Source organism: Molothrus ater, chromosome 13, assembly GCF_012460135.2.
Source record: "Molothrus ater isolate BHLD 08-10-18 breed brown headed cowbird chromosome 13, BPBGC_Mater_1.1, whole genome shotgun sequence".
NCBI classification, from domain to species: domain Eukaryota; kingdom Metazoa; phylum Chordata; class Aves; order Passeriformes; family Icteridae; genus Molothrus; species Molothrus ater.
Genome location: NC_050490.2, coordinates 12,544,095 through 12,571,964, shown reverse-complemented (window position 1 = coordinate 12,571,964; position 27,870 = coordinate 12,544,095). Strand labels below are relative to the sequence as shown.

At 51.0% G+C, this 27,870-nt stretch overlaps 3 protein-coding genes across 4 annotated transcripts; 1 reads left to right on the top strand and 2 right to left on the bottom strand.

Moving 5' to 3' along the window:
• Window positions 1-40: 40 nt before the first annotated feature.
• Window positions 41-6,585, bottom strand: PLIN1 (perilipin 1). 2 transcript variants are annotated; one of them, XM_054516230.1, is made up of 9 exons: window positions 6,492-6,585; window positions 5,805-5,863; window positions 4,813-5,011; window positions 4,600-4,682; window positions 3,666-3,918; window positions 3,170-3,480; window positions 2,509-2,655; window positions 1,598-1,831; window positions 41-1,106 (listed from the first exon to the last, which is right to left on the bottom strand). In XM_054516230.1, exons 2-9 carry the CDS (start codon window positions 5,847-5,849, stop codon window positions 720-722), a joined length of 1,659 nt encoding a protein of 552 aa, XP_054372205.1. In that variant the 5' UTR covers window positions 5,850-5,863; window positions 6,492-6,585; the 3' UTR covers window positions 41-719. The 2 variants fall into 2 exon arrangements, with proteins under 2 accessions (XP_054372205.1, XP_036245509.1); XM_036389616.1 differs by having other exon boundaries at window positions 5,805-6,585.
• A 3,148-nt stretch (window positions 6,586-9,733) lies between these two features.
• PEX11A (peroxisomal biogenesis factor 11 alpha) lies at window positions 9,734-15,142 on the bottom strand. Its single transcript, XM_036389620.2, has 3 exons — window positions 15,054-15,142; window positions 14,420-14,535; window positions 9,734-12,821 (listed from the first exon to the last, which is right to left on the bottom strand). Exons 1-3 carry the CDS (start codon window positions 15,107-15,109, stop codon window positions 12,256-12,258), a joined length of 738 nt encoding a protein of 245 aa, XP_036245513.1. The 5' UTR covers window positions 15,110-15,142; the 3' UTR covers window positions 9,734-12,255.
• A 257-nt stretch (window positions 15,143-15,399) lies between these two features.
• Window positions 15,400-26,566, top strand: WDR93 (WD repeat domain 93). Its single transcript, XM_036389697.2, has 16 exons — window positions 15,400-15,408; window positions 15,856-16,167; window positions 16,851-17,046; window positions 17,641-17,705; window positions 17,929-18,007; window positions 18,835-18,962; window positions 20,467-20,554; window positions 21,109-21,286; window positions 21,488-21,555; window positions 22,063-22,149; window positions 22,470-22,601; window positions 23,099-23,324; window positions 23,946-24,006; window positions 24,702-24,858; window positions 24,984-25,185; window positions 26,276-26,566. The coding sequence occupies exons 2-16, from the start codon at window positions 15,904-15,906 to the stop codon at window positions 26,385-26,387; spliced, it is 2,043 nt and encodes a 680-aa protein (XP_036245590.1). The 5' UTR covers window positions 15,400-15,408; window positions 15,856-15,903; the 3' UTR covers window positions 26,388-26,566.
• The last annotated feature ends 1,304 nt before the right edge of the window (window positions 26,567-27,870 follow it).

Genomic DNA, 27,870 nt, shown 5'->3' with positions numbered 1-27,870 from the left:
TGTCTCACTGTCACAAAGGAGCTGAGCAGATGGGGTGAGTGGCAGGTGGTTTATTATTGCAGGTTTATTATTGCAGCAGATACAACAAGGTGTTGTGGGAAGCCAGGTGATCCTGTGGGAGAGGGGCTCCAGGAGCTCCACCTGTTCTTTTTCCTGACCCCACCATCCATCCCACTACCAGCTGGGAGAGAAGTGCCCAGGGCTTTCCCACTCATGAATCCTGCTGGTTGGTGGGGATCTTCAGCCCCTCCATGGAGGAGCAATCTGTGCATAGGGATGTGCCCTGCAAGGGGGGATGGAGGGAGGAAGGATGGGGAAGCAGGCTTGCTATGGTGATATTTGACAGCTTTGCCATCCTCCCCTCTCTCTCTCTCAATGTGTAGCCCATCTAAGCTCACCCTGTCTGCTGAGCAGGGTCCAAGGTAGCCCAGTGCCAGCCCTGGGTGATCCCTTCTTCTGGTCTCACTGCTCTTTCCACATCTCCTTCACCTTCCTAGTCCCACCTTCCCCTACCTTCTCCTTCTGGCAGCAGGGCTTTTGTTTGCCTTTATTCCCCCATCCTGGCCTTGATGCACTCCAGAATAAACTATCCCATGGCCTGTCTACCACTTGAAGCTCCTGTCCTGGAACAGGGGTGTGTGTGGGAAGCTGGCAGGAGCCCAGGCAAAGCGTGCTGAGGGGATTGGAGAGGGGCTGGGATGCTTGTCCCGCCTGCTAGCTCAGTCCTTCTTGTAGACAGGGCTGTAGAGGCTGCCATAGTAGGCCCGGCTGTACATGGACTCGGGGCTGAAGCGATAGGAGCCCTCGCTCACCCTCCTGTTGTAGGGGGAGAAGGCGGATTTCCGCGGGAATGGGTACTCGGCCTCCAGGGCAGGGCTGCGGTAGTAACCGTGCCGCAGGAACAGGGGGTCCTCGAGCCCCAGGAAGGACAGGGGGTGATGGCCACGGTACAGCCGCCAGTCACTCCTCAGCTGGGATTTCTCCTCGGTGGAGGGGGCAGCAGACTTGGTCTCCTCCTCCTCCTCCTTCTCCTTCTTCTCTTTCTTCTCCGTGTTGGTCTTGCTGGCCCTGGATGCTTCTTCTTCCTTCACCGACTGCCTGCGGAGCTGAGAGATGGGGTGAGCACCCAGCCAGGTGGAGCCACCTGCCAGCCCTGCTCCACCTGTGCTACACAGCGCCCCCCCCCTTAAACTGGGAGAACCTCAGGAGAAGCCAGTTTTTCCCCAGAGTGGAGAGGAGTGGGTGGCTTGCAGTCCTTGAGCAGCTGTGGTGGAGAAACGCTCCCAGGGGAACAACAGGCTGAGGTAAAGAGAGAGAACAGGGTCTCAGCCTGAACTTTCCCCTTCCCGGGAATGTGGTCACACCTTGGCTTGGGCATGAACTGTGTGAAGGTGTCACCACTGTGTGACCCATTTGTTCTGGTGGGGGACTCACTGTCATGGCTATGGGGGGTGCTCAAGAGGAGGGTGGCACTGAGGTGTCTTCATGGCATCTCCCCAGTCTGACATTGCCTGCAGCTGTGGGGTGCTCATGGCAGGAGATTGAGCAGAATGGGCTCTGCTGGAGATGGACAGGGCCTGGCTGGGGGCAAACTCACCGGCACATAGCTGTACAGGGTGCCCAGCAGATGCTTAGGGGCACTGACGAGGGTCCCCCCGAGAGCATCCACAGTCTCCATGGCCCTGGACAGCCTGCGGGGGGTGAAGAGGATCAAGCCCTCTGCCGCATCCCAGGCCACGGCTGGCACCTTCTTCACGCTGGAGATGCCCGAGGCGCAGGCGCTTTGCAGGTTGTGAGCCACGCTGCCCACGAGCCCGGGCTCCTGTCCCGCCTGCCCAGAGAAACCAGCTCAGCTCCTGGACCTGCCCCACCTCCAGGCAGGACAGGACAGGGGTGGCCCTGGTTTCCCCATCCCCTTTGCAGCTCTGAGCCTGAGAGATTTCAGCTGGCTGCTCTGCAAAAGCCACCGCAGCTCTTTGCAGCAGGGTCTCTCCCTGTCCCTGCCAGCTCCCCCCACTCGGGGTCCCGGGGGACCCTCTGCTCGAGGCTGTGCTTCCGCTGCAGGCAGAGGCAAAGGGCACTGACCCCAACCTGCTGCTTCCCGTCCCCAGCTCCCAGTGGAGCTGATGCAGGAGCCTGTTCCCAGCCCCACCGGCTCAGACCGCCCCTCCCTGCTGGGACCACGGCAGGGGATTTTTCAGGGGTGTTCAGAGGTTCAGTAGGGAGTTCAGTGCTGGCATCCCACAGCTCCAAAGGAGTTTTGAACATACAAGCCAGGGTGATTTTGCCTGGCACAGAGGCAGCCCACAGTTCCCAGCTTTGGGGAAAGGGAAGGGGTCTCCTGGGACTGCCCCACTGCCACCCCTCTCTTGCATCCTCCAAGCTGCATTTCAGGATTGAGCAGGGATAGGGGTCTGTCCCCAAAGGTATGGGGGAACAGCCTCCATGGTCCATGGGTAGGAGGATGCTTTGGAGATTGCCAGCTCACTGCTCTGCTTTTCTCCATACCTTGGCGTGGTTGGTGTCTTTCTTGCCTGCCTTCTCCTGCTTCTGCTCGGGTGCCTTGCTGTGGCGCCGGGTCTGCCAGCCCGCGCTGCCCTGCCCGTCACTGCGGGCCTGGGGGGCTGCAGGGGCACTCGGCTTGGCCAGGCTTCCCTGCCAGGGGAGCAAAAAGGCACCACTCAGAGGGAGCTGGCTGGTCCCACTCCGTCCTTTTAGCCTGAGGTACACAGGGGTGCACAGGGAGTTCATTTGTGCATCTGGGGAGAAATCCTGAGGGCAGATGGGAGCTCTGGGATTTTGGCACAGGCCAGGGAAGTTGTTCCCACTGAAGCACATGGTAGGAAAAACACCTCCTTCTCCCTCCTTCTCCTCCTTCTCTGGGTCTCTGCAAGGGCTTTTTGCTTTAGGAAGGATGTTATGGCAAGGCCATAAATCAACAATTACATGCTGGGAACCTGCTAAAAATAACTTGTCCCACTAATGTGGTACATGGTTATGTGTGAACATCACGCAGGAACCGCCAGCCCCAGCTTGTCCTGCTGAGCAGGGGAAGCGAACTCTGCTCAGATTTGCTCCAAGGAGCTTGAAACATCCTGTCTGAAAGCAAAATCAGCTCAAAAGAGGATATGGGGGAGCAGGAACCCAGCAGGTGGGTCCTGGCACTCACCAGGATGGGGATCCAGGAGGCCAGCTCCTGCCCTTTGGTTTTGGCACGCTGGAGGCTTTGGGTGGTTTGCTGGTAAGCGCGGTGGGACACTGTGCTGACCAAAGCACCAATCCGGCCCAGGGTGCTGGGAGCACTGGGAGTGCTGGAAGTGCTGGGAGTGCTGGGTGTGCTGCATGCACTGGGAGCCCTGGGAGCACTGGGAGCACTGGGAGCCCTGGTAGCACTGGTAGCGCTGGGAGTGGTGGTGGTAGTGCTGGGCTGCTGCTGGGACACCTTTGGTGTTGACAGACGTTTCTTTTTGGGCTTCTTATCTAAAGGTAGAAGAGTACAGGCGGAAGAATGGTGGGAAGGTTACATTCTGGTGGGACAACCCTCCTAGGCAGCCTTCTGCCAAAATCCAGGGGCCGCCTCCTGCCCCATGCACCCCACAACCTGAGGAGCCACCCAGCCAGTTGTCACCAGCCTCCCTCAGAGGGGATTTGGGCATCAGGACTACCTGCTTCTTCATCCTCCTCTGGCAGCAGGTATTCCATCAGCTTCTCCAGCCCTCCCAGGGCTGTGTCGACCCCTGCAGCTGCCATCTGGGTCACTGAGTTCTTCCTTGTGTACTTGGCTGTTGTTTCCACTGTGCTCTTGGTGGCCTCATAGCCCTCTGCCGCCAGCTCGATGATCTTATCCATGGAGCTGCCAATGGTGCTTTTGGCACTTTGGAGGGGGCAGGAGATGGTGTCCTTCAGTTCAGATGCGAGCTGTGGGCAGAGCGATGGAGAACAGCCCCTCTGGTGTGCTTGGGGTGGCATAGGGCAGCCAGAGGGACTGCAGGGACCCCAGCCATGTCCATGCCAGCAAGAGGGGCATCTCCAACCTGGGCTGGAGGTACTTGGCAGGGATGGTACACAGGACATTCCTGACTTGTATTTGGGAGCCCCAACGATCGTTTAGGCTGCAGAGGCCCTTGGAGGAGCCCTCACTTGGAGATGCTGCCTTGTTTCCCAGCCAGCAGCCTGTCACCATCCAGAAGCAAGACTAGAGGAGATGTACTGTGGGCTTTTCAGAGGGGCTGGGGGGTCCCAGATTGTCCTGTGTGGATGCCATGGGACAGAGAGAGAGAGAAACAGCAAGTGTTTCTCATGGTGGCTTATGAGAACTTTTAGGGAGTTGTAAGGATGTGATAACTTTTTAAGTATAAACAATCTACAGGTGGTGTTTTTCTACTTCATCTTTCTGTTCTTCTCAAGGACGGTGTATGAGGGAAGTGTTTTTGTTAGTTAGCCAATCAAATAGAATGTATGGTATCACTCTATAAAAACCACGTGGTTCTCTTGAATAAAGTCTTCTTTGCTCTTTCTACAATACTGCCTCCTGTACTGCCTCCTGCTTGTTCCTGTGTCATTCTCAGTGCAAGAGTGGCTGTCCTGCCTGTGACTTACCTTGTCAACAGGGTACTGCAGAGCAGGGATCTTCTCCTCTAGGTGGTCCAAGCCCCGGCAAGCCAGGTTGTTGGCCACAGCGACTGCCATGGGCAAAAGAATGGTGAGAAAATCCCCCGGGCTGTGCCAGGCCCGTGCTTGTGCCAGCGCTGTCCCACCAGGGGAAGCCCTGCTGGGCCCCCCTGCCACGTCCCCCCCAGCAGACGGACTCACACTGGGGCTCCAGGCGGCGCACCACGGGCTCCATGCCCCACATGGCCAGGGCGCCGGCGCCCTGCACGCCCCGCTCGTACACCTCGCACACCGAGGCCATCAGCGGGTGCGACTCCTTGGTGCTGCTGTACTTGCGCTGCAGCGTCTGGCACGTCGAGCTCACCACGGGCAGCTGCAGCACCCTCTGCAGAACGTTCTCCTGTGCATGGCGGGTGGACACGGGTGAGCCAACAGCAATTCCCTGAGGAGCGCCCCGTTCCCCGCACAGCGCTGGCTCTCGGTGGGTGGAGTGAGCAGAGATCACTGCTTTGTAGAGGATCAATGCTTTGTAGAGGATCAATGCTTTGTAGAGGATCAATGCTTTGTAGAGGAACAACTGCCCTCCTTGACCAGCCAGCAGTGCCCTCACTAGAATGCTGCTCTTCCATGGCCTCAATGCACAGGAGGCACACTGAGGACTCACACTTTGGCTTGCATGGGAAGAGAAGGAGGGTATTTCTCTAGCCCCACTGAGGATCTCCCAAGTATGCTGGGTAAGGACAAACAGGCTGGCTGCTGCCACTGAGGGAGCAGGGACACTGCAGGCAGTATCTGAGGGGGTTGGTCCTCACTCCTCCAAGATCCCAAGCCCAGCTGTTTAGATGCTCCCTCTGGCTTTCCACCCTGTGGAAATCTCCATGCTGGAGATCTGGGGACTAAATGGGGCACAGATGAAGGACAGGCACAGTTGGCAGCTATCACTTAGTGCTTACATCAACTCAAGGTTAACTTTTTTGAATCTGAACTATTTAATTTCAAGCAAGCAAAAAAAGTTTGCCCTTTGCCTTTGATGATGCTCCATACTACTGCAGGTAAAGATCCATATGAAGAGAACATGGGACATGTGAGACAGCATGAGGTGTGGCTGGTATTCATCCAGCACAGTCAGCACACACTACCTGGCCCCCTTGGCACATCTCTGCCTTTTTCTCTTTCCCTTTCCCTGCACCCACCTTGGCATTTCCATCCTGCAGAGCCTGAGTCTTCTTCACCGTCATTGTGGCACACCCACCTGCAAAGCAAAGTTGGGAACCGCAGACTCTGCCTGAAAGCAGGGCTGGGCTTGGGCTCCCCCCTCACTCCTGCACCCCCAAGCACAGCAGCTGGGCTGACACACACCTCCCGTGGGTGCAATGGATGTGGCATTACCCAACATTTGACTTTTTACCAGTTAAATGTAAAACCAAAGCCTCCATGCAGCCCTGCCCTGCTCGTGTGCCTTAACACCCAAAGATCCAAAAAAATTAGTTGAAAGGCATGTAGTTTAGAGAAGTTATGGTAAGAGCAGGATAAAGTATGCTGGAAAAGCAAACTCAGAGCAACTAGGATGCTAACAGATGTGCATGAGAGTAGACTCTGGCTGAGAAGGGATAGGAAGGCAGGAGAGGAGCAGATAGAAAAGCAGTGGGTAGGGATATGGTGAGATGTCCAGCTGAGGTCAGCATCCCCCTTGCACATATCTGTTGCTCAAAATGCCAGCACTCATCCTTGTGAAAACACAGCTCCAGCCCCAGCACAGACCCCTTTTTCTTAGCAGCAGATGAAATTCTGGAAATCTAGAGAGAATGGGTGATCCCTGCTCTCACTCCCTGGAACCACTGAAGCTGTCCTGGAGCACCCAGTGGGCACAGACTACTCACCGAGGGCCAGCCTGTCCCCAGCAGAGCAGGAGCAGAGAGTGGTGTCTGCACTGTCCCCTCAGCCTGGTCCTGTGAGGGTGAGGCACTGTGCTCTGGCCACTACCACCACCACCAGGCCCCACCTCCCTGTTGCGTGGGCTCGGGAGCTGAGGGATTGTGGTGGAAACGGGCCAAGGAGCTCCCTGAAACCACCGTAACTGGGAACAGATGACGGCAGAAAATCCCCTTTGCTGCCTTCCCTGCAGAGTGCAGGAGCTGCAGCACAGCTGGAACGTTCCAGGGTTTAACACCACTCCTTCCACAGAAGAGGAGGAGATGCCCTGGGACCTCACCACCTCGAAAGCAACAGATCATGAGCAGACAGGGAGAAGGTGAAGAGTCAGGGTTTCCTAAGAGATTAAAACCTTCCTGTGTTTCTGTAAGCCCTGCTATGCCTCCTGATGGACCAGGGTATGATCCTGCTGGGAAACCTAACAGAGATCAAGAAAGTGGTTTCTCCCCAGGAGAGTTTACTGAGCACAAGGAGCAGAAGGCAGATGTGGGGGACATATTCTGCTTGAAGCAATCTGGTTTGGGCAGGTCTGCAATTTCTAAGATGATTCATGAGGCTTTTGGTGAGGAGGCTCTAGCTGTGGGTCAGAGCAGACACTGCATTAGGAAAGCTTTAGGCATTTGGGCTAGATGGAAAAAAGATCAGTTTGGAAGTGATCTCTGAAGATCACTTCATTCAACTCTTGCTCAAAGCAGGGCTACCCTCAAAGTCATATCAGGCTGCTCTTGGTCTTGTCCAGTTTTAAAAACTTTCAGTGAGAGGATTCCCTCTCTCTGGGGCCCAGTTCCTGTGCTAACCATACTAATGGTTAAACTATTTTTTCCTAATGTCCAGCTGTAATTTTCTTTGTTGTACCTGACATCTCCTATCACTGCTTTGTGCACCTCTGAGCAGAGTTTGTGCCCCATTCAGTGCTGGTGCAGCCTGTGTTCCATGCCCCTGAATGCCTTGCCCTCTCATGAAAGACTATTCAAGATGTCTCCTGTGATGGTGGGACCAAAACAAGACATGGTTACCCAAATGTGGATTCACAAATGCTTTGTAGAGGAACAACTGCCCTCCTTGACCAGCCAGCAGTGCCCTCACTAAAATGCTGCTCTTCCATGGCCTCAGTGCACAGGAGGCACACTGAGGACTCACACCACTGTTAACAAATCCATTTGTGGTACTGATTGAAAAGAAGACCACACCACCTGTATGGGACCATGCCAAGTTTTGGTTATTGACTACAGATGTGCCACAGTGATGAGATGAAGACAGTGTGGTAGAAAGAGGACAAATGCCTGAGGACAAGGCAATAATCAGGGAGATCAGTGCAGATGAGAGGTCCAGGGCTGCTGTGTGTCCCTTGGCATGTGGCTCACAATGCCCACAGCTGCCCAGCACTCCCATTCAGCACATGGAAGTGAGCACCCAACATGGCTCCATGGCTCCCTGCTTGTGGCTGCACAGCTCCTGCATGGGGGTGGGAGGCTTCCCTGGGGCATGGGAAAGCCACAGATGGAAAGAAAAAGCCCCCTTTGCTTCCCAAAGAGCCCAGAGTTTGCTCCCAGCCCAGGGCTGTGCCTGCCTTGCTGGCTGGGTACAGAGGCACATGAATATGCTGGGCTGCCTCCAGCTGGTGCTGGGGTCAGCCACTGCCCTTCAGACAGAGGGACAAAGGGCAGCAGCCTGCTTCAAAGTTTGCTCTCTTGGCACTCAGACTTTTTCCAGCCCTGCTGGCATGGCTGAAAGTGCAGAGGGCACAGCAACCTCCTCCCTGCCTTGGCTGGAGTCACGAGCCAACACAGCCCTTGCCCTACTGATGCCTGTGCTCATCCCCTCCCCTTCCTCCGGGCCAAAGGCTGTGCCAGCCCTGGCTCTGCAGGGCAAAGGCACCACGGCCTCCCTGCCCCACCACTCCAGCAGCCAGAAACACTCCCTGTGCTCCTGCAGGCAATGTTGAGAGCTCACAGACCCACAGGGTGCAGGGAAGCAGTTTCACACCCCTGTCCCTGCAGTCTGCTCCACACTCAGTAATACACCACGGTGAGGGGATGAGCCCGATCCCCAAAACCCTGCAAGGCACCTTTATCCTTTGGTCTGGGAAGGGGCTGGAGAAGTATCTGATTCATTTCCATGCAGGATCAGCAACCCCATAACCACTGCTGATATATATCTGCCCAGTTTCTTTTTAAGGATGCCCTCCTAGGCAAGCTATTTAGATTTTTTATTTTACTTTCAGTTCAAAAAAAGGTGTGATTAATTCTTTGTGGCAATATAAAAGTATTATCTCCTGGATCTGGAGACTGATTCATTGCCTTGCTCTTGGCAGAAAAGCTTTTAGACATTTGGAAGACTACTCACACCCTCCCCTAGTGACACTTCCTCTACAGAACTGGTTTATTTGGTATCTCCTTGGAGATGTTGGTTTTTAACCTTTGCCTGCTCTTAATGCTCACCTGGGAATCCCCACTGGCTCACATATTCCTTGAAATGTCAGGCCCAGCACAGTGTTAATGTTAGGAAGGCCCTGTCTGTAAGCAGAAGAAATGATGACCACTCTCCTACTGTTTCCATTACAAAATGTGTCTGAGGCCACAATCCAAAAGGAAACTCTTGCTAAAGCACTCCTGAATGCCATGCTTTATACATTGTTCAGGAGCTGACATTTGGGAGCTTCCAAGTTTGCAAGGCTCTCACTGCAGGGGGTAGGAGCTAACAGTGAGCTCAGTTTAACCCTGGCTCCATCCCTTGCCACCTCTGCCAGAGATGTCAGCCTTTGTTCCCTCCCTGACCTGGCATTTGTCATTAAACCATGACCATCCAAATGAAAAGCTGTTTATAAGATACTGAAATGCAGGTGCCCTTGGCTCTTTCACCAAAGCTATGCCTACACTGGCCACAAGGCTCCAGCCCTCACAGCTGGTACTCAAAGGCAGCTGATGGCAACTCCCAAAACACCTCCTTGTTTTGGGGCACTCTAAGGATGCAGTTTCACCTGATACTCACACATCTCTTAATGGTTTTGCAGCTGAAATTGTGATTCTAAATTAGCTGGATGAATCTAGCTGCCAATTGGCTACTGCAAAAGGAAAGCTCTAGAACCCACTCATAATGTCTCTTTAAAAGTGTCACCTTTCATAAAATTCAGAGATGGGAGAAATTCTCCCTCTTTACACCACCTTCCAAGTGATACACAGACACAGTGTCACACTCATCACAGTTTATTGCTTATGTTCAAACATCTTGTTCTTACTTCAACTGCTGTATTAGAAACAGATACAAAAAAAGGCACTAAAAGGATTTTCTCCATATGATCACAATCCTATAGCTTCAGTCACATTATTTTAAGGTACCTTAAACCACCAGCCTCCAGCTGGGGAGCAGAAGGCAAATATTAGTGCTTAATATCCAGTAAACAGAGGTATTCCTGTGTGTTCCAGCCTACATCATGGAGAATGGCAGGGCTGAGACAGGCTGAAAACACATCCCCATTTCCCTCAATAAGGCTGCACAAGCTAATCCACACCAGGCCCTATGGGAGAAACATCAAAGCCTGGCTTAGGGCTTTGCACAGTGTTTGCCTGCAGGGCACAGGGAGGGAGATTGGGCTCTATCAATGGCTTTCCCTGAAAAGTGTAAGAGAGAAAGAGAAAGCAAATGGCAAACCAGTGAAAGTATTTTGTGAAGTATTTTGCATCTGAGAGCTCCCCTGAGTGGGACTGAAAGCACATTTTTAGCAATAAGATGGAATTCTGTAGACAAAAGCTGGTCAAACCTCCACTGTCAGATGATCAAGACTCCTCTTCCTTTCTTCCAGGGGTTGCTACACACTGGGGTAATGATCAACTCTGACTAAGGGAGAGATGGCTTCCACATTGCCAGGAGATGAAACACAAATGGAGAAAGAAACAAACAAAAAAAATCCATTTTTATAAAGAGAGGAAGCCTAGAATATAGCCTATAATATATATCCCACACACATTGCTCCATTTTGGCCTGAACTACCAGTATGCTTCTACTTTTAGTGCTACTCATTTCCATATTGAAAAGAAGAGCTCCTGAAGGCCACATCTGGTCTTCAAACACACTTAATTGTCCTGCCCAGCAACCCTTTTCTTTTCAAACACTTCATTGGCAGGCTATCACTTCATATGCAAACTGGAAGTAATTCCAAGCCCAACCACAACTTCAGGTAAACTGGAGCACTGCCTCACCTGCTTACTTAATTCCACATCCTTTGCCTTTTAATAAAGGACACCCACACCTTTTAATTTTCTGGTTTTAGATAGCATCAGAAATAATAAGAGAGAACTTTGGTCCAGGTTAGTCTGTTCACATCTCCTTGACAGATTAAACAAGGACTTCTCACACCAGGAAGCAGCAGAACACACAGGCCTAACTCTGATGAAGAAAAATGTTACATTTATCTCCTGTATAATGTGCAATTTTGTCTCAGATGGAGTCAGACTGGTACTCTGCAAAGTCAGGAGCAGCAAAAACTGCATGCCCTGCTAGAGAGCTGGACACAGCATTTCTCTTTTAACCCAGTTACACTGCCAGCCATCACTGCCAGTGAGGCAGTGCCAGTGATAACACAGCTGCAGGGCAAAAAAACGAGGCATTTTCAATTGGCTGAACCCATTCAGCCAGCGAGGGAACACACAGGCAATCATGTGGTCATGAGCAGGGAGGAGAGGGAGCACCAGACAGGAAAGTCTAAACCATGAATACCCAAATCCAGTAAAAAGCTTTTTTCCACACGGGATTCTGATGTTATCATGACAAACTCCATTCTCCCCCTCCTGGAGCTTACACAACTAGAAACATGTCCTTGCAGCTTTTGTGACTCAACGAGCTCTGAGCCAGGCTTCTCTCCTTAACTGCATGTTCCAAACTCCTTATTACACTGGAATTTTTCATGTAAATTTAAAGAGAAAAACAAGCTCCTTATCACAGTAGCATTAATGGAAAATAATTGTGCTTGCAGTTACAGGGGTTTGGGAGTTAATATGCTGTCCTGCACCAAAGCCCTCAGCTGTGGCCTGCTGGAGCAGTCAGAGTCACTGGCCAACAGTCCCTGGCTCACAGTATCAAAGGAAACAAAGAAAGTGCAGATTTTTTGGGACAGGAGTTGGCACTCACTAGACTGCAGCTCCAGCACCACCAGGGCACACACCACAGAGACCATTTACAGGTACCACCATAGTGTGCTCAGTGCCTGCAGGGCATAGGACCCACCAACCAAACCCATCAGAATACTCATCCCCGACTTTAGCCTGCTCTAACTGCAGCTCCTAACCCACCTTAGCCCACTCTAGACAATCTGACTGCAGGGACCTTGGATTAGTGAATCGAAACTTTCCAGTGTAAACATGGTTAGTGTAGTCATGAATCATGTACCTATTACAGTTGCCTATGCAGTTATTTCACAACCCTGTATTAAAATAAAGGAATATTTTCTTATCTAGCAGCCAAATTCCAAGTCCTCTTTCAGTTTGTGAAATATTACTTGGCCTTTTCCTCTCTCCACCCCATCAGTGAGTGTGTCATGGCACTAAACTCATCTGCAAAGGCACAGGGAAGGAAAAGTGGCAGAATTCACTTCTTCAGAGGACAAAATTAATCTTGAGATTATTTTAAGACATGTTCATTCGAAAGTGCTGTATGAAGATAAAAATCTGTCAGAGGATCAAAGCTGCAGCCTCATACTATGCAGCTCCTTTTATGTCACTGTTTCAGCTTCAGATGTGGGCTTGCTAATGTGAGAATCCCCACCAGGGAGGAGAGCACACCACAGAAACCAATCACTCCTGGGTTGGTCTTGTAGATTCCCAGCGTATCCAAAGGGCCTGAGAGATCACAGAGGTTCTTCACCAAGTCCAGCAGCAAAGGAGGATTCCTTTTCAGTATCTGAAAGAGCTGGCAGAGAAAACTGTGCAAACCATCGCTCTTCACGCCGTTTAGCTCCTTGCCGTCTTCCTGCCAGACAGAATTCTCCTTGGCCTTTTCTTCCAGCGCAGCTTGTTCCAGCCTCCAGGAGATCTCATACCAATCCCTGGCCAGGTTCATCAGCAGGGAGCAGTAGTAGCACTTGGTGGCCCAGGTGTGCCACTTGGGTTTGTCGAGGTTTGGCTGGAGGCCGACGCTGCGGAGCCAGAGCGCAGCGTCGCACACAAAGTACAGGGCCCGGCTGAGGTGGGAGCCTGTGAGGCACAGGCGAGGCACCACCTCTGGCAGCTCTGCAGCTCTCCTGGCTGCCACCAAGGCGTGCACCACATTGCCCAGCCTGAACACTGCAAGAGAGCCCACACAGGTTAGCACGGCCCGGCCTCGCGCAGAGCTCAGACTGTCATGGTCTGCGTGTGTTTGTACAAAACTTGGAGGGCTTTGGGCATTTGTGTGCTTGAGAACTTGCTAGAATTAGTGAGGAAAGGGGTGTAAACATCTCAGTGCTGTGTAAACATCACCAGCCCAGGACATACACACGTCTGGTCAACAGCCAGGACTTGCAGCCTCTCTTGCCACTCCGTTCTTGCACCCCTCTGGACCAATATCACCCTTGGCTCTGCAGGAGTCAGTGCCAGCAAATAAAGAACACAAACAGAGTCTCTAATTTCAGCTGTACATTGCACTGCATTTTGCCTCACTTTGTGGACAGAAGATGTGTCTGCATTAATCCTGTTGCAGCCATGAGATATCGGTGGCCTCTGTGCCTGTGAAAGCTGGTGATTCACGTGCTGAGCACAGGGACCAAAGTCCCTCCTCAGCCATGAATCTGCCACAGGCACACGTAGCTCTTTGTAAACTGTGTGGAACACTGTATTCCATTTCAAACTACAACATATGGCAAACCTGATTTCACCTGCTGCACCGTTTGGGTTTTGGCCCCTGCATGTTAATACATTATTATTGAAAACACGTTTTACACCCTGCTGTGTTTGGGTTTTGGCCCCTGCATGTTAATACAATATTATTGAAAACACGTTTTACACCCTGCTGCCTTGTCACAGTGACAGATGTTGACAGCACCCAAGCCTGGTGGAACTACAAGAGCCCTGAATTTAGGCCTGGTGTCTATTAGTGATTTATTTAGCAGAAGCAGAATTATGGCTATGCTGAAAAACCAATAGGCCTCCCCACTAGAAATTACCTCTGAAGCTAATGGAATAATAAACAAATCCATGGCAATATGATAGACTAGAATATTTGTCTCGTGTTGCAGTTGTTCCAGGATTGAGCAATTGACAAGTGGGTGCAAGATCAAGCTGAAAACAAGTGATACACACATAGTAACAGTGTAATCATCGTGGATGCAACCATGACACAGAAGGGAGTGATGCAAATGGTCAGGCTGTAAGCATGGAAGGGTATGTCAATTAGTAGGGTAGAAATGCTAAAGAGATTAATATGTTAAGTAGGATATAAAAGCCAGATTGAAGGATGTCCTTCAGAGGTGATCTTGTGGGATGATGATCTTTCAGCACTGGGCTGTCTCAACCCATCAGCTGGAAGGACTAATGAGCATATAGTGAGCCAGCCTTGCCTCATAACCCTGGTCTGTCCTTGAACAGAGGTGACAGTCTGGCCTCTACAGCAGCAACAGCTGACTGTTAACTTGTTTGTTAACTTATTCCTCTCATCCATTCAGCAGTAATTCCAATTGTCTAACTGAAGAGGAGGCTGAGGAAGTTAAAAAAAAAAAAAATCTATTTAGCCTTACCTAGCCTGGCAAGCCATGGCAGGGATAAGGTCTATTGACAGTTCTATAAAAATACTAAAAGAGGTTTTGTGGCTCAAGGTAGGTTAACTACAGGAAACACAAGGCCAGGAGCTGTTTTACTGGAAGGAGCAAGTGAAGAAGTTCTTATCCCTCTAGACACTGGGTACTTACTTTTCCGGCCAGAGCTCATGCTAGATTCCAACTGCTTGAGTTTCATTACCAGCTTCTTTTTATCGGCTTTATTCTCTATTAAATAGCTGAGCAACATGCATGTGTACTGAGTGGCTCTGGAAGGGAAAAGACGAGGAGAGGGCGAGACACAGGTGAGACACGGACAATCACAGGATGGCAGCAGCAGGACAGGTTTATTCCACAGACTCAGAACTGTCAGGCTCGGAAGGAGACTATGCAGTACAAACCCCACTGTCAAGGCAGGATCCCCTGGAGCAGGTGACACAGTGACAAGGGAGGTTTGGGATGTCCCCAGACAGGGACGCTCCAGGCTCTCCCAGGGCAGCTGCTCAGCGCTCCGCCACCCGCAATTTATAAAAGTTCCTCCTCACGCTGAGGAGGAGGAAAAAAAACCAAACTTGTGTTTTAGTTTAGGGCCACTGCTCCTCGTCCTGTCGCTGGGCACGGCGGAGGAGGCTCGGTACCATCCCCGGGCAGGGCAGGAGGTGCCCGGGGCCCGCGGCAGGGCCGGGCTGCCTGAGGGGCCGGGCGGGGCGGGCACGGCCGCGAGGCGGCTGACGGTCCCTGGGTCTGTGCCGGGGCTCCCGGGGAGCACGCCTGTCCCCAGACTCACCGGAAGAGCTGGTCGCGGCCCTGACAGCGGTTGGTGAAGCCCACGAAGCCCTCCATGGCTCGGCGGCACGGCGGGAGCAGCGCGGGGGCCGCGGCCGCTCCGCCCCGCCGTGCCCGGGCCCCGCCCCGCCGCGGAATGCTCCGCTGCGCGCCGCGTTCCCGGCCGGGCTGCGGCACCGAGGGGCCGTTACCATGGCAAGGTCAACGACGGAGCAGCGGCGGTGTCACCGCTAAAGGCTTCCCCCGCCCCGGAGCCGCCGGCTGACCTGCGGCGGATCCTCCCGGGAAAGCCAGAGGAACCCGGCACGGCCCCTCGGCCACCGGCACGGCCCCTCGGCCCCCGGCCCCGCTCCGAGGTCAGCTGCGCCCGTGTGCGTATGGCCCCGCTGCAGAGGTGAAGCTCGAAATCACCCGGTGTCTTGGAAATGAAGTGTACAAAACTCGCCAGTGAGAGCACCTGCTCTCAGAGTTAATCGTTGGGATTTTACCCAGGCCGAATAAATCCTGAGTAATTAATGAAGAATAAGATAATATTTTTGGATATTTCTGAATGCTTTGCCATAATTCTTATACATGCTTGTGACAAAGTTTTTGGGCTCTCTTTACCTGCAAATCCCTGTGTGGCTGAGATGCCCAGAGCAGGACAAAAACCCCGGGAAACAGAGGAGAATTGAGCTGTGCAGAGCAGGATTGCTCTGGCTATCAATACTGAAGGGAAACCCCTTTAGACATCATTAATCAAAATTTCCCCCATTACCTCATGCAAGAAAGTATTGAAGGACTCTTTGTTCTTCTGCATCCAGGGTGGTTCCTGCATCCGTGGTGCGTTTTGCATCTGCAAAGGGAGAACCATGGCAGTGAATAGCCGGCAGCATCCCCTGGAGATTCCCCCACCATCTGGAAAGGACTGGCCAAAGGAAGAGGAGGAAAATTTCTTCCTGCTGGATCCCGATCGAAAGCGTGATGTGCTGCCACAGCCCTTCAGGATGATCCACAAACTGGTGATGCAGGTTTTTGAGAGTGCTGTGGAAATCATTGAAGAAAGGGAGATGCTCCGAGAAGCACAAAAACGAAAGGTCCAGCCCATAAAATGCTTTCCTACAGCTGAATTCCAGGTACAGAGCCAGCATTAACCACCACAGCAGATCTTGTCATTCTTCTGCTCATGACCTTCCCCAGAATGAGCCACCATCTCATTGGCTCAGTTTAAAAGCCTGCAGCTTCCCAGCTTGTCTGGCAGGTTCTGCTTCCCACCCAATCATCACACCTCTCTAGGTATTAAACACTAAATTCACCTTCTGCTTCTCGGGCTGGCTCCACCCTTGTTTGCTGGGGAGAAGGTGATTAGTCAGTGGCACACAAGTGGGCAAGCTCAGCTCTGTGAGCTCTGCTGAATGCTCCAGTGGGAGCAGAATGACAGTGCTGCCTTCCCCATGAGGATGTGGGGGTGTCCAGGAGGACACTCTGGTGTCTGTGATTGCCTGGGGGAGTTCAGCATCCATCACAGCTCTGCACTGGAATGGAAGGGCTCAATGCTCCTGAGTTCTTGGCCTTTAAAGCCCCTTCTGCTTGTGGAAAGGGGAAAGATGGGACAAAACTTTCTCATTCCTAACACAGACCAATCTCTGTGATAAGAGATGAGAGACCCTCCCTTGCTCTTGTGGGGGAAGAATGTGTCAAAAGGTTTCCCTTGTGGAATAGATCAGCATTTTCTGGTGAAAAGGATGAAAAGGAATACATCATTAACATAGCTGATGAGAATGCAGTTGGGAAACTCATCTTTTCCCTTTTTTGCTAGGTAACTGAAAGAGCCAATTGCCTTGCAGTGTCTGGAAAATACATCTTTGTGGGTCTGTCCGTGGGTCTGGCTGCCTTCAGCAGGTGTGACTTGAAGGATGTCTGTACTTGGGATGCAGCCCAGACAGAGATCTGCGCCATCCATGCCTCGGCTCTGGGCAGTGAGTGCCACGTCCTGCTTGCTGTGGATGAAATGGGTCAGTGTGCCCTGGCTGGGGATGAGCTGTGCTCTGGGGTTGAACTGGCAGTGCCACAGAGCACTGCTGGATCAGGAGCAGCATTAGGGAGGCTGAGAATGTTCCTAGAAAGCCCTGCAGAGAGGGCGTTGGACAGCTAGCAGATTGCAGGGTGGCAGAGTGGCCCTGGGGCCTTGTGATTAGCAGGGCTGTGGGTTTGGTGGCCTTTGGAGCACAGCAGGGGCAGGTGCAGAGCTGAGGGTGAAGCACAGTGAAGTTTAGGAGCATCTTGGGCTGGGCAGAAAGAACTCGTGCTCAGTATGGCCTGCACCTGAACGAGTTTGTTGGTGAATCTGAAAGTTGTCAGCTCTGGTGGAGACACTTCAGACTGGCTTATCCATCTCTGTGCACAACCAAAGGTTTACTGGTGCTTGCATAAGGAAACCAGCAAAAGTTTAGTGCTGGAAAGAGTGGGATGCTGTTCCTTGGGCCCAGGGAGTAATGTAACCCTGCTCACTCTCCTGCACATGTTGTAACAGCCATCTCCCAAGAGCATGGCTAACATTCATTCACTTTCCTCTCCCTCCTCCTGCTGCTTCTGTATTTCTATTTCAGGGCTTGCCTGGCTCTTCTGCTTTCACAAGGAAAGCTTCCTGCTCATTAAAACCCTGAATGAAGTGGTAAGTGCTGAGCTAATTCCATGCACAGGCTGGGAAGTAATCAATCATGAGGAGCACCAGTTGCCCTCAGAAATTTATTCATAGGCAGTAGTGCTCCAAGACTGCTGCCCAATATTTACTTTTGTTCTTCCAGCAGTCTAGCTGGCCTTCAGCCTGTTGAGAATGGTGTGAGAGCTCTCTGAATCAGTGACCTGGCTTTGATCAGCCTGTTTTTCCTTGGCAGGAGGACATCAGCCAGCGAAGCCCTTGTGTGGAGGTGGTGCTGTCCCGAGGAGGTGATTATGCAGGAATCCTGCTGCAAGGCAAGTGCAGCAACACGCTGTGTTTGGAGACTCTTGTGTTCCAACACAGGGGCAGCAGCAATGTTTTTAGAATGCTGCAAGTGGTCTGGGTAGCCAGGGATCCTGTTTTAATCCTCCCAGTTCCTCCTCTGGCTTAAGGAGCAGCCCCTGCCACTCCCTGTCCCTTCCAAAATGCTTGGTGTGCACAGGGCTGATCCCAAAAGTGAGCTGTCTGGAGCTGGTCACTGCAGTCCCCAGCTCTCAGTGAAAGCAGTTTTCCTCTCTCCAGAAGTACCAAACTCAGATCTTCCTCTGCTTTGCTATGGCTCTCTTTTACATGGGAAGAATTTTTTCTGCAGATACAGGCCAGAGAGCAAAGAGAACCTCTAAAAACACTCCAAGAAACTCCTTGTTACCGTGTTCTTCTGTTTCATGGCAGCTGAATCCGAGGCAGGCAGGTTTTCTGGACCTGTGTTTGATGGGATCTGCCTGGACACATGCTGAGAATGAGACATGTAGCAGAGAATTAATGTGAGACCATGCCTCACTTTCTACTTTCTACTCCATTACTCAGAGGCTACAAGTCAGGTTCTTGACTGAGTAGCTTAATGGAATTTCTTTGATGGGTGTGGGACCTTGAGGATTGAGCTGGAGGCTGAGATGTCAGTCTCAATCAAGCATGTCAAGCCTTAAGTGAGAGGAGAGGAGGGCTGCATGCAGTTCACAGAGATTTTATATTTCAAAAAATACACTGATCATTTTATAAAGGATAAAAGATAACAGAGGTTGCTTGCCTGAAAGACCTTTCCTCCTCATTTCCAATTGCTTAACATGGTTTCCCCATGCAGACAGCACAGAAGCTTGGCTGGAGATCTACCAATTGCCTAAGGACTCCTGGCTGACAGAGATGGAAGAGAACTCAGGAGCTGCAGAAGAGCTGGCTTGGAGTGAGAGGAGGTCGAGCTCCTCATCTGTGGTATAAAACAGTTCCATCTTCCTCTGTGATGTTTTTTAAAGACCTTTTTGCCTGCAGCTCTTCCCCCAAGCCTTGCTGCTGCAGACAGAGACAGCCTGACCCAGCCTGAACCCTCGTGCTGGCCCAAGGGGATGGGGTGTGTGTGTGTGTGTGTGTCTGCAGCTGCTGCAGCTGCCCATCCCACATTTCATAAGCCTTTGTGCCATTGGGAGGTGTTTACTCTCCCAAGACAGGCTTTCCAAAGAGATTCCCTTGGTCCCAGGGCTTGTGTTCCTGCTGCCCCTCCCTGAAACTGGCAGCTCATTTCTCAGCAGCATTGCTCCATCTGAGGGGGCCCTGGGTAAGGGCATTCCCACAGGGCTTCTCCCTTGTGTTACTGGGGGAAGGAGGAGTGGGAACCAGGCAGGATGCCTCTGTTTGGGAGTCTGAAGCAAGGTTTGTGTTTTAGATTCCATACAAGAAGAGCCTGGTGGGGTCCCAGCCGCACCCACCTGAGCAGGGCAGAGTCTCTGCCTGTGTGCACTAATCACAGTCAGCTCTGTTCTTTGGCAGAAAACTGAGGGGCTGCACAGACACAGCTCTGCAGAGATGGTCACTGGCCTCAGGGACTGTCCTGAGCTGCCATGGGGAATTTAAGTGCTGGGTCAGTGCTTATCACTACCCCTTATCACTTTCACCCTGCAGGATTTCACCTCTCAGCACACAGACATCTCCTTCCCAGCACCCTGAGCTAACCCTCTGTTATAGCAGCCTCCCAACTCTTTCCTCTTCCTTCCTTCAGCAAAGAATTTCCTGGACATTTAAGAGGGAACTGCTTCTCAGCCTTGTCCTCAGGGCAAACACCCTGCTTAACTTAGTGAAGCCAAAACCAAACACTCAAGCATTCTCTCTTTGCTGATTCTGTGCAAACTATCCAAGTTCCTGCCCCTTCCTGCTCAGACTGGCTGATTATTAAGCCAGACCTTTTCTGTTTAGCCCAGTGTGAATGTGTGTGGGATGATGTGATGGGCACACACTGGTGTTGGCCCCCTGTTACAATTTTCTGTTCCCAGCCAAGCATATATGTGACTTCCTCCAGTCCTGGGCTCTGTGAAGTAAAATCTGGTTCTTGCTTTCAGGAAACACCCTTCAACCTTTAGTCCTGCTTATTTTTTTTTTTTGTTTGTTTTAATTTTTATTTTTTCCCTTTTATTTTCTGAGCATTGCTGTGACTCACACAGGCCTGTGCTGCAACAGGAATAATTGAGAGATGGCACAAAGACAGGAGTCTGGGCAGGACATCCTTGCAATGCAATTGAGAAAGTAGTGATGCCCTGAAGCTTCTGTGTTTTGGCCTGAAGAATGAGCCCAAACCCAGTATCTCCCAGACAGTGCCAGCCATCCTTTGCATACACAAAGGAGTTTTCCCTAAATTCTTTAGGAAGCACTTGATTCCCATGAACAGGTGAAAACTCATCAGTGTAGCACACACCACAGTTCTCAGGTGGGCACTTTTCTGTTGCAGGAGCTTCCTGTGCCTGCAATCCAAGATGATATAAAGCTGGATCCCCCAGAGCTGCTGCTGACAGTGAGGCCACCCAAACCCATTACAGGTCAGGACTGAGTCTGTGTGTGCAGCCTAGTTCAGGGGGCAAAGGCAGCATGGCCTCTGTAAACACAGAACAGGTCAGAAAGTCTCAGTAACACAATCCCTGGTCCTTTCCTGACCTGTCTAGTTACATGTGATCCTGTAGTGGGAGCTGCTTCCTCCCAGACCATCTCACCTGTCACCTTTGCCAGCACAAAGTGCTTTGGAGTGTCTCAGATGGGTGTCACTGGAGAGGGAGGAGGCTGCTTCCTAGATCTAGCAGCACTCCTGTTCATCACTCTGAGCCCTGGAGTTATAGAGAAATGCCAAGGATGAGGAGGGGGCAGGCTTTATGTTGGAAAATGCCACAGAGAGGCAAGGTGAGTAGGGTCCTCAGAAGTCTTGCCCTAATCCCTGCATTCAAATACTGGAAAATGAACTTGTGATAGGGAAAGTCCCATACATGATAAAGTGTTTTCTGCCTCAAGACCATGCCATCCCCAAATGCCTTCATGCTGTTTGCTTCATGGTTTCTGCTTCTCCAGGACTGTGCTTTTTCCCTTTGTGTTCCCAACCCAGGCACTAGTTTTAAAGGCCCTTTGGATGCCTTGAAGGAAGTGGGTGATGGCAGCACGCTTGGCTTGGGGTACAACCACCTCATCAAGGATTCCCAGTGGGAGCTGCAGGAAGCAATCTTCTGTAGCACTTACCAGGAGTATCTGGAGGCTGAGGGTGTGACCAAGGAGGAGATCCCCAGGTGAGTGGCATCACCAGCCAGGATTCAGTCCATGAGTCACCCACACAGGGCACTGGGCTGTGTAGATGGAGGCCTCTGTCTTGGCTTTGCTTCCTTCATCCCAAGGCTTCAGGGCAGGGGGCTGGAGCAGTTCCAGGTCTTGTCATAGTGCTGTCTACTTATCAAAGCCTTTCTTTTACATATATCTCTTCCTTTTTTCAGATATGCTACCTTTCATTTCCTCCTTCCTAGTCGGATCCTGATGGGACCAGAAATGGAAGTAGAGCCAGGTAATCCAAATGGACAAAAAGCTGTTAATCTGTGGAGCACAGTCATTGCATGACATTGAGCTCCAGTGAGAGCTCAGTGGGCCTGGCTTGCATCCACTCTAAGTTCCATCTCCAAGGATGTAAATCTGGGTAAAACTGTCAGCTCTAGGACTTATAAGTCAGTTACAGGCATGGAGTAAAAAAAACCTTATCTTTATATTTTAAATGAATTCCACAACCTTCTCCCTGAAAAAAAAAAAACCAAACAAAAAACAAACCCAAATCAAAACAAAATGAAAAAATGAAAAAGGAGGCATATAGTCAAGATTAAAAAAAACCCAACCAAACAAACCAAAAACCAACAAAGGGAGAGTTTGTTCTGGTTTAGTTTCTGTGTGAGCAGAATTTCTATCAGGAGTAGCATGAAAGCTCTAATGAAAGCTTTCTAATGGTGTTTTGGTGTCCTGGATTGTTCCTTTCTTTGTCCCCAGTCTTCTTCTCTTTTTGCCATCCCCTTCTCTGTACCAGATATTCCAGTTGGCATTGGTGTGCATTGGTATGGAAACCACAATTTCTGCTTGTACTTACTCAACCCTTCACTCAAGGACAAAGCAGGTAAGAAAGTTTTGCTTTCTCTAGCAGAGCACTCTGTGGGGAGTGGGAGTGTTCTGTGACCAGGGGCTCTCACTCTGCCAGGTCTTCATGATTCAGGGAAATGAGGAATTGGCAGGAAAGCTGACTCGTATCTTGTGGCTTAGGCTGGTATTTGGGTTGTGGGGCTCTGTGTTGCACAGACTGGCAGTGTTTTTATGAAGCCACTCTGGCAGGAGGCAGCATAATGGTGCATGTTTGATGAGAAAAATGGATGCTAGTACAATGTGAGAGAATGTTCTGCACCTTCTTACAGTTGTCTCTCTTCATGCCATTCTGTTTAGGCTCTGATCTGAAACCTGATATTGTGTGGCCATGTGCAGCTCCAATTGCATGCTCAGCTGTCAGTTCCTGCTCCAGGTACCTGGCACTGGCAGGTGAAGATGCAACAATAACTATTTGGGATAAGCACCTAGGTGAGCCTGCCCTTTGGGATTGTGTATTTGGATCACTGTGGGTATATTGCACCTTTGCCTAGGAGTTTGAAGTTCAGACTTAGTGTGAATAAAGGGCTGGTGGTGAGTTTACAAGGAAATCTGAAAATAGTTTTGATTCAGTCATCTATTGGATGCTTGGCCAGCACGACTGCCCTGGCCCCTGCAGAACCATCCCCATGCAGGGCAATGCAGGGGCTGGAACTGCTGCAGCAAGGACTGATCAGTCCTGCCCTGAGGCTTGAGACAGTGCCAGTCACTGCTTTGCCACTGCACTCTAAGGTCACTTTTGAGACTGTTGTGGCACCACAGTTCAGGCTGCCGTCAGTGCTAGTGTCATCCTGCCATGATGCAGGCACTCTCCTGGCACAAGAATCTTCTTCTGCCATCTGCTTGTTCTCCCTCTGAGTGGGCCACATTCCAAACTAAGCTTTGCTTGGATAAATGACCAGTTCCTTTTTTCTCCCTCCCTTCCTCAGGATACCCACTGTCTGTGACTGCCATTCTAGAGGAACGTTTCATCCGTAGCATTCACTTTCTGTATGGTTCTGCCAGTGATGAGACACGTGGTGCAGATCCTGTCTATTGTGCTGCAGATCCTGTCTGTGCCATCATACAGCTCCTAGTGCTGTGTACAGACAGCTCTTTCTATTTGGTGAGAGCACCCAAGGCTGGCAAGTCCAGCATCACACTCCTGGCAGACAGGTGAGGCACTCTCATGGTTTTAGTGGTCCAGTCTGACAGGGAACCCCAGATTTCTGTGGAGTAGAGAACTTCCTGCTGTTTTCACCCAGATGGCTCTGCCATGCTGCTGTCAGCAGCAAGTGTGGTTTTGCTAGTGCTAAAATTCAATGGTTTGCCAGAATTTGGGGTGTTTCTGGGTTCTTCTGTGCACCAGAACACAAATACTTCTAGCACAGCTCCAGGGCTGATGCTGAACTATTTGTGTCTCTGCTGGATACCCAGGGGAATTTTTTCTTCCCTCTTCTGCCCTTAACAGAACACCATCCCCTAGAAGTCAGAGTAAACATTTATTGCCATCTTTCTATCATTTTTGTGTTCACTTATCCCCCTGCTCTGAAGACTCTGGGTTCATGCCTCCCTGGCAGGCAGGGATTTGTATGTCCAATGTAGTTCCCAGGCAGGGTTGCACAGGGATGGGCCCCAGGGGTTCCTGCCTAGGAGGAGACAGGCTTTGTCTCTATAGGGAAGGGGTCTGGCAGGGACTATTTGACAGTCAGTGCACAAATTGCCACTGTCATTATCACAGCCTCTCAGTACGTGCCAGGTACATGCAACAGCAGCATAAACCTGTCTCTCTCACAGGCCTGAAAATCCAAATCTTACTGTCAGTGCAGTGATGCCTGTCCTGGCCTTCCCCAGTGCAGTGAGTATTACTGCCAGCTCTCTTAACTCTGGGTGGGAACTCATGTCCAGCTGTGCTGGGACCTTGTTTCCAGCAAGGGCAGTAACTGGGTACCTAGAGATAATGAGCAGGGCAATCAGAGCCTCACATCCTTTCCAGCTTCCAAATATTTTTTGGCGTGAAGACTTCCTGCACCAGCTCCAGGTCTGTGTGTAGCTGGTAATGCTCAAAGGATTTCTCTTCCATGATCTTACTCTGTACCCCTGGCACTTGCTCCCTCTAACTGGCCACTGAGGTGCACACAGACAGGTGAAGGTTGGGAGGGTTCAGCCATGAAGCCTCAGGCATCAGGGTCAAATATGAGGGGGCATCCTGGGGAGGAAGGTACAAACACAACCTGACAAGTGGCCTCAGAAAGTTTGCAGGCATGGGGAGGAAAGGACTGATAGCCACTCACCATAGCAGTCCTGCAGAAGGCTGGATCCACCTCATTTCTAATGTGCCCTGTTGCCCTTTTCCAATCCAAACCTCCAGCAGTTTTGGTCCAAGTTCCCTGCAAGGGCTGTTCTTCATCTCTGTCACCCTATGACTATGGGGCAGGCAAAGAAAACAGCATCATAGTTGGGGATGTGAAGTCTTGGATGTCGCCTCAAGTCCTTTATACTGAAAATGTTTTTCACTTGTTTTACACCTACTTGTCAATTTTGCTGCTTCAGGTGCTGATCTTCTGCTGGGATGGCACAGTGTCCCTGATGAACACTGACACATCACAGACTGTTTACTGCTTCTGCACCCCACCTTCTCATGCTGTAGCACCTGCCTGGCAGCCAGTGTTCACAGTGGATAGTGCCAACTGCTGCTTGCTGCTCCGAGGTGGGTGACACCTCAGGGTGGTCATAGGTACACCATCACTGGGTGCTTTCAGCTGTGCACTGGTCCATGATTGTTCTTGTTGGGAGATTCCTGAACAGTAGCTCACTGTTCTTGTCTCTGTCTAGGAGATGAGCACCAGCATGTGGATGAATTTTTCCAGACCAAAGCAACTCACAGCACCATCTTCCTTTTTGACTTCAACTCCTACCCACTGAAGGAGGCTTTCCCAAAGAAACCAGATTTGCATCTCAAACCCGTGCAGGAACTGCAGTGGATTGAGAGATGTAACATTTTCTTACGTGATAGGTTTCGCTTTCTGCCTGAGAGGTAAGTGCACCTTACCTGCATTATTGTCAGCTGTGGTGCTGCTGAGTTCATGCAAGGGCTCACCCTGGAGCTTCTGGGTTGTTCTGTGTGCTGTGAGAGATTTGTGTCTGAGAAAGGTTGGTGTTCAGGCAGCTGGATTCCTGACAGCCACCCAGAACCCTTCCTCCTCCCTTCTGTCCTTGCTAGAACAGGTTCAGCTGTAAGTCAGGATGCGAGTTCTGATGTGATTTTGTGCAGCACAGTTTGTACAGGCTTGCCAGGGAGTATGATCCTCACGTGTTTGTGTCCTCCTTTAGACCCCACAGCCAGGCAGAGCTGGGATCTGTTTGTGCCTCTCTCACCCCCGCATTCCCGGGTCCATGTGATGTTTATGTGGTTTGTGTTGGGGGTTCCTCGGTTGGAGGAGGTCCCCACAGCCTCGGGGCTGGAGCATCGCGCCGCTGCCGTCATTAGATGGCACTGTGACATCTCTTTTTGGGCACCTTTGCCTTGAATTCTGCTGGGAACCTGGAGCTAGACCCGTGTCAGTATTTTGTATCTTTTCACTACGCTTTAATTTTCCAATTCCAAACGAAACAGGTGCGACATTGTAGCACATATTTATTACCTGGTAGCCTTCCCTAATTCCTTGTCTCCAGGGTGAATGCTGGAGTTGTCTGGCTAGTTAAGTGCTAGTTAAGTGCAGAAAAGTTCCAACCTATGCTATCAGCCAGAAGTTGTGTCCCTCCTTCTCAAAGTCCTGGAGAGGAGACTCTTGTCTGCCTTACACCACAGAACTGGGGAGTCCCCACCTCCAGGGATATCTTGCTCCCTGGGAACTGAGAGCTGAAGCCAGAGCTGTGCAAATACAACTGCACTGGGACCTGTGTCCACAGAGTTCTAGAGACAACAGAAATTCAGAGGTCCTTGCTGTCAGGAGCAGTGAACTTGACTATTGATTGGCATGAGGGAATCACTGAGATTTTTGGGCACAGGGAGTAGAACTGCTTAACCAGTAGTGAGCCCCAGTGGCCCTTGGGGAGGTTGTCTGAGCACTGGGGGAATGTCAGGGACTGGTTTTGTTTTAACCACCCTTTCCACACCTTTGTAGGCAGGAGGTACTGCTGGAAATGGAAAACCAGGAATACTGGGATTGTCTGCAGGCACGGGCAGCTGCCATGGACAAGGAGAGAGAGAAAGTGAAGGGAGAGAAGAAGCAGTAGCCAGCCTTGGATCCTGAGGGCCAGGCTCATGATCCAGCACTGATATTTTGATAGACACTCTATTGCAATCATCTCTCTCCCAGAGATGTGGAGCATCAGAGCAATCTGGTATGTCACAATAATAGGGTGCACCTTAATAAAGCCTTTCCTCCATTAAAAGTCTCTCGCTTTTCACAGGATTAGCATTTTGTCAGACTCTGATTTTCTGTCCTTGTGTTGCTGGAGCTCACCAGTGGGTGTCATCTTCTGTTCCTACCCACATGGACAGCCATCAACATCCTTGTGCTTAACCAGAAACCTTGTCCTATCAAAGGAGGCAGCAAATTGGCTGTGGAGGTGTCTTCCCTCAAAGCATGGCAGTGCTAAGCAGCAGTGACACTGCAGAGTGTGACAGGCCTGGCAGAGGATGTTCTGCAGTTGTTTCTCTTGACTTCAAAGCAGGCAGTTTTGGGATAAGACTGCTTAGGAATTGCAGCCTGGGAGGCCCATGAAAAAGCTTCAGTCTTTTTACAACTGATCATGCTTCTGGATGACTGCCTAACCCACAAAGAATCTGACAAATCTCCCAGGAACAGCTCCAGTCTGTGTGCACAGGGAACATCTTTTTGTCCTCCCAGGTCTCCCTCTAGTGCCCCCCACAAAGGTTCAGGACAGCATCAATGCAGGGTTGCCAGGAATTCAGCACAGACTGTGCTGTGTAGATGCTCTCATGCCAAGGTCCCATTTCAGTTTTTCATAGCAAGTTGTCTTGTTTTGGGCTGAGTTTTGATGAGATGTTTCAGCTCATCCTCTGGAAATGAATCAGTCAGCCAAGCTGTTGGGGAGGTAGGAAAAGGGAGAAGCATTCCATTTGTTTCACAGCCTCAGATGCCTGGCTTTGCTCTGGAGAAGGACAAACTATTTGAATTAAACCTTCCTGTTTGCTACCTTTGTGAAAGGCTCTGAGGCCTGTAGTAAAAGCTTTTGTGCTGTCATTTTCCATCTGCCACAGATTACAGCTTCACAGCTCATCTGATTGTCACGGATATTGGGCCTGGGCTGTGTGAGCTCTTGCCATCTGCCTCAGTGCAAAGCTGGGAGGGTGAGCCCACACCACCCTCAGTGCCTGTTTAAACCCAGCCACCTGGGTCAGCACTGAGTGAACAAGGAGCACTCCTTGATCCTTCCTTCTGTTCTTGCTGTGGTGGCCATAGAGCTTATTTATTTTGTTTCTATGGTACTTTCAGAAACAACAGACCTTCTGCCATAGCCAGGCATTGGGGATTACTCAGGGCAGGAATTCCTATTCCTACATTGCTTCCCATGCTGCAGAAAGCCAGCACAACAAATACATGGCCCCTTGAGCAGCACTGTGGGTCTAGTTCTTGCTATTTGTGCAAATATAAAGGGCCTGGGGATCTGTGCCATTAATCCTGCCCCATCTGCTTTTCATCCAGAAGAGGAGCAGGGCTTACCTGGCATCAGAAGAGGCAGGACAGGATCT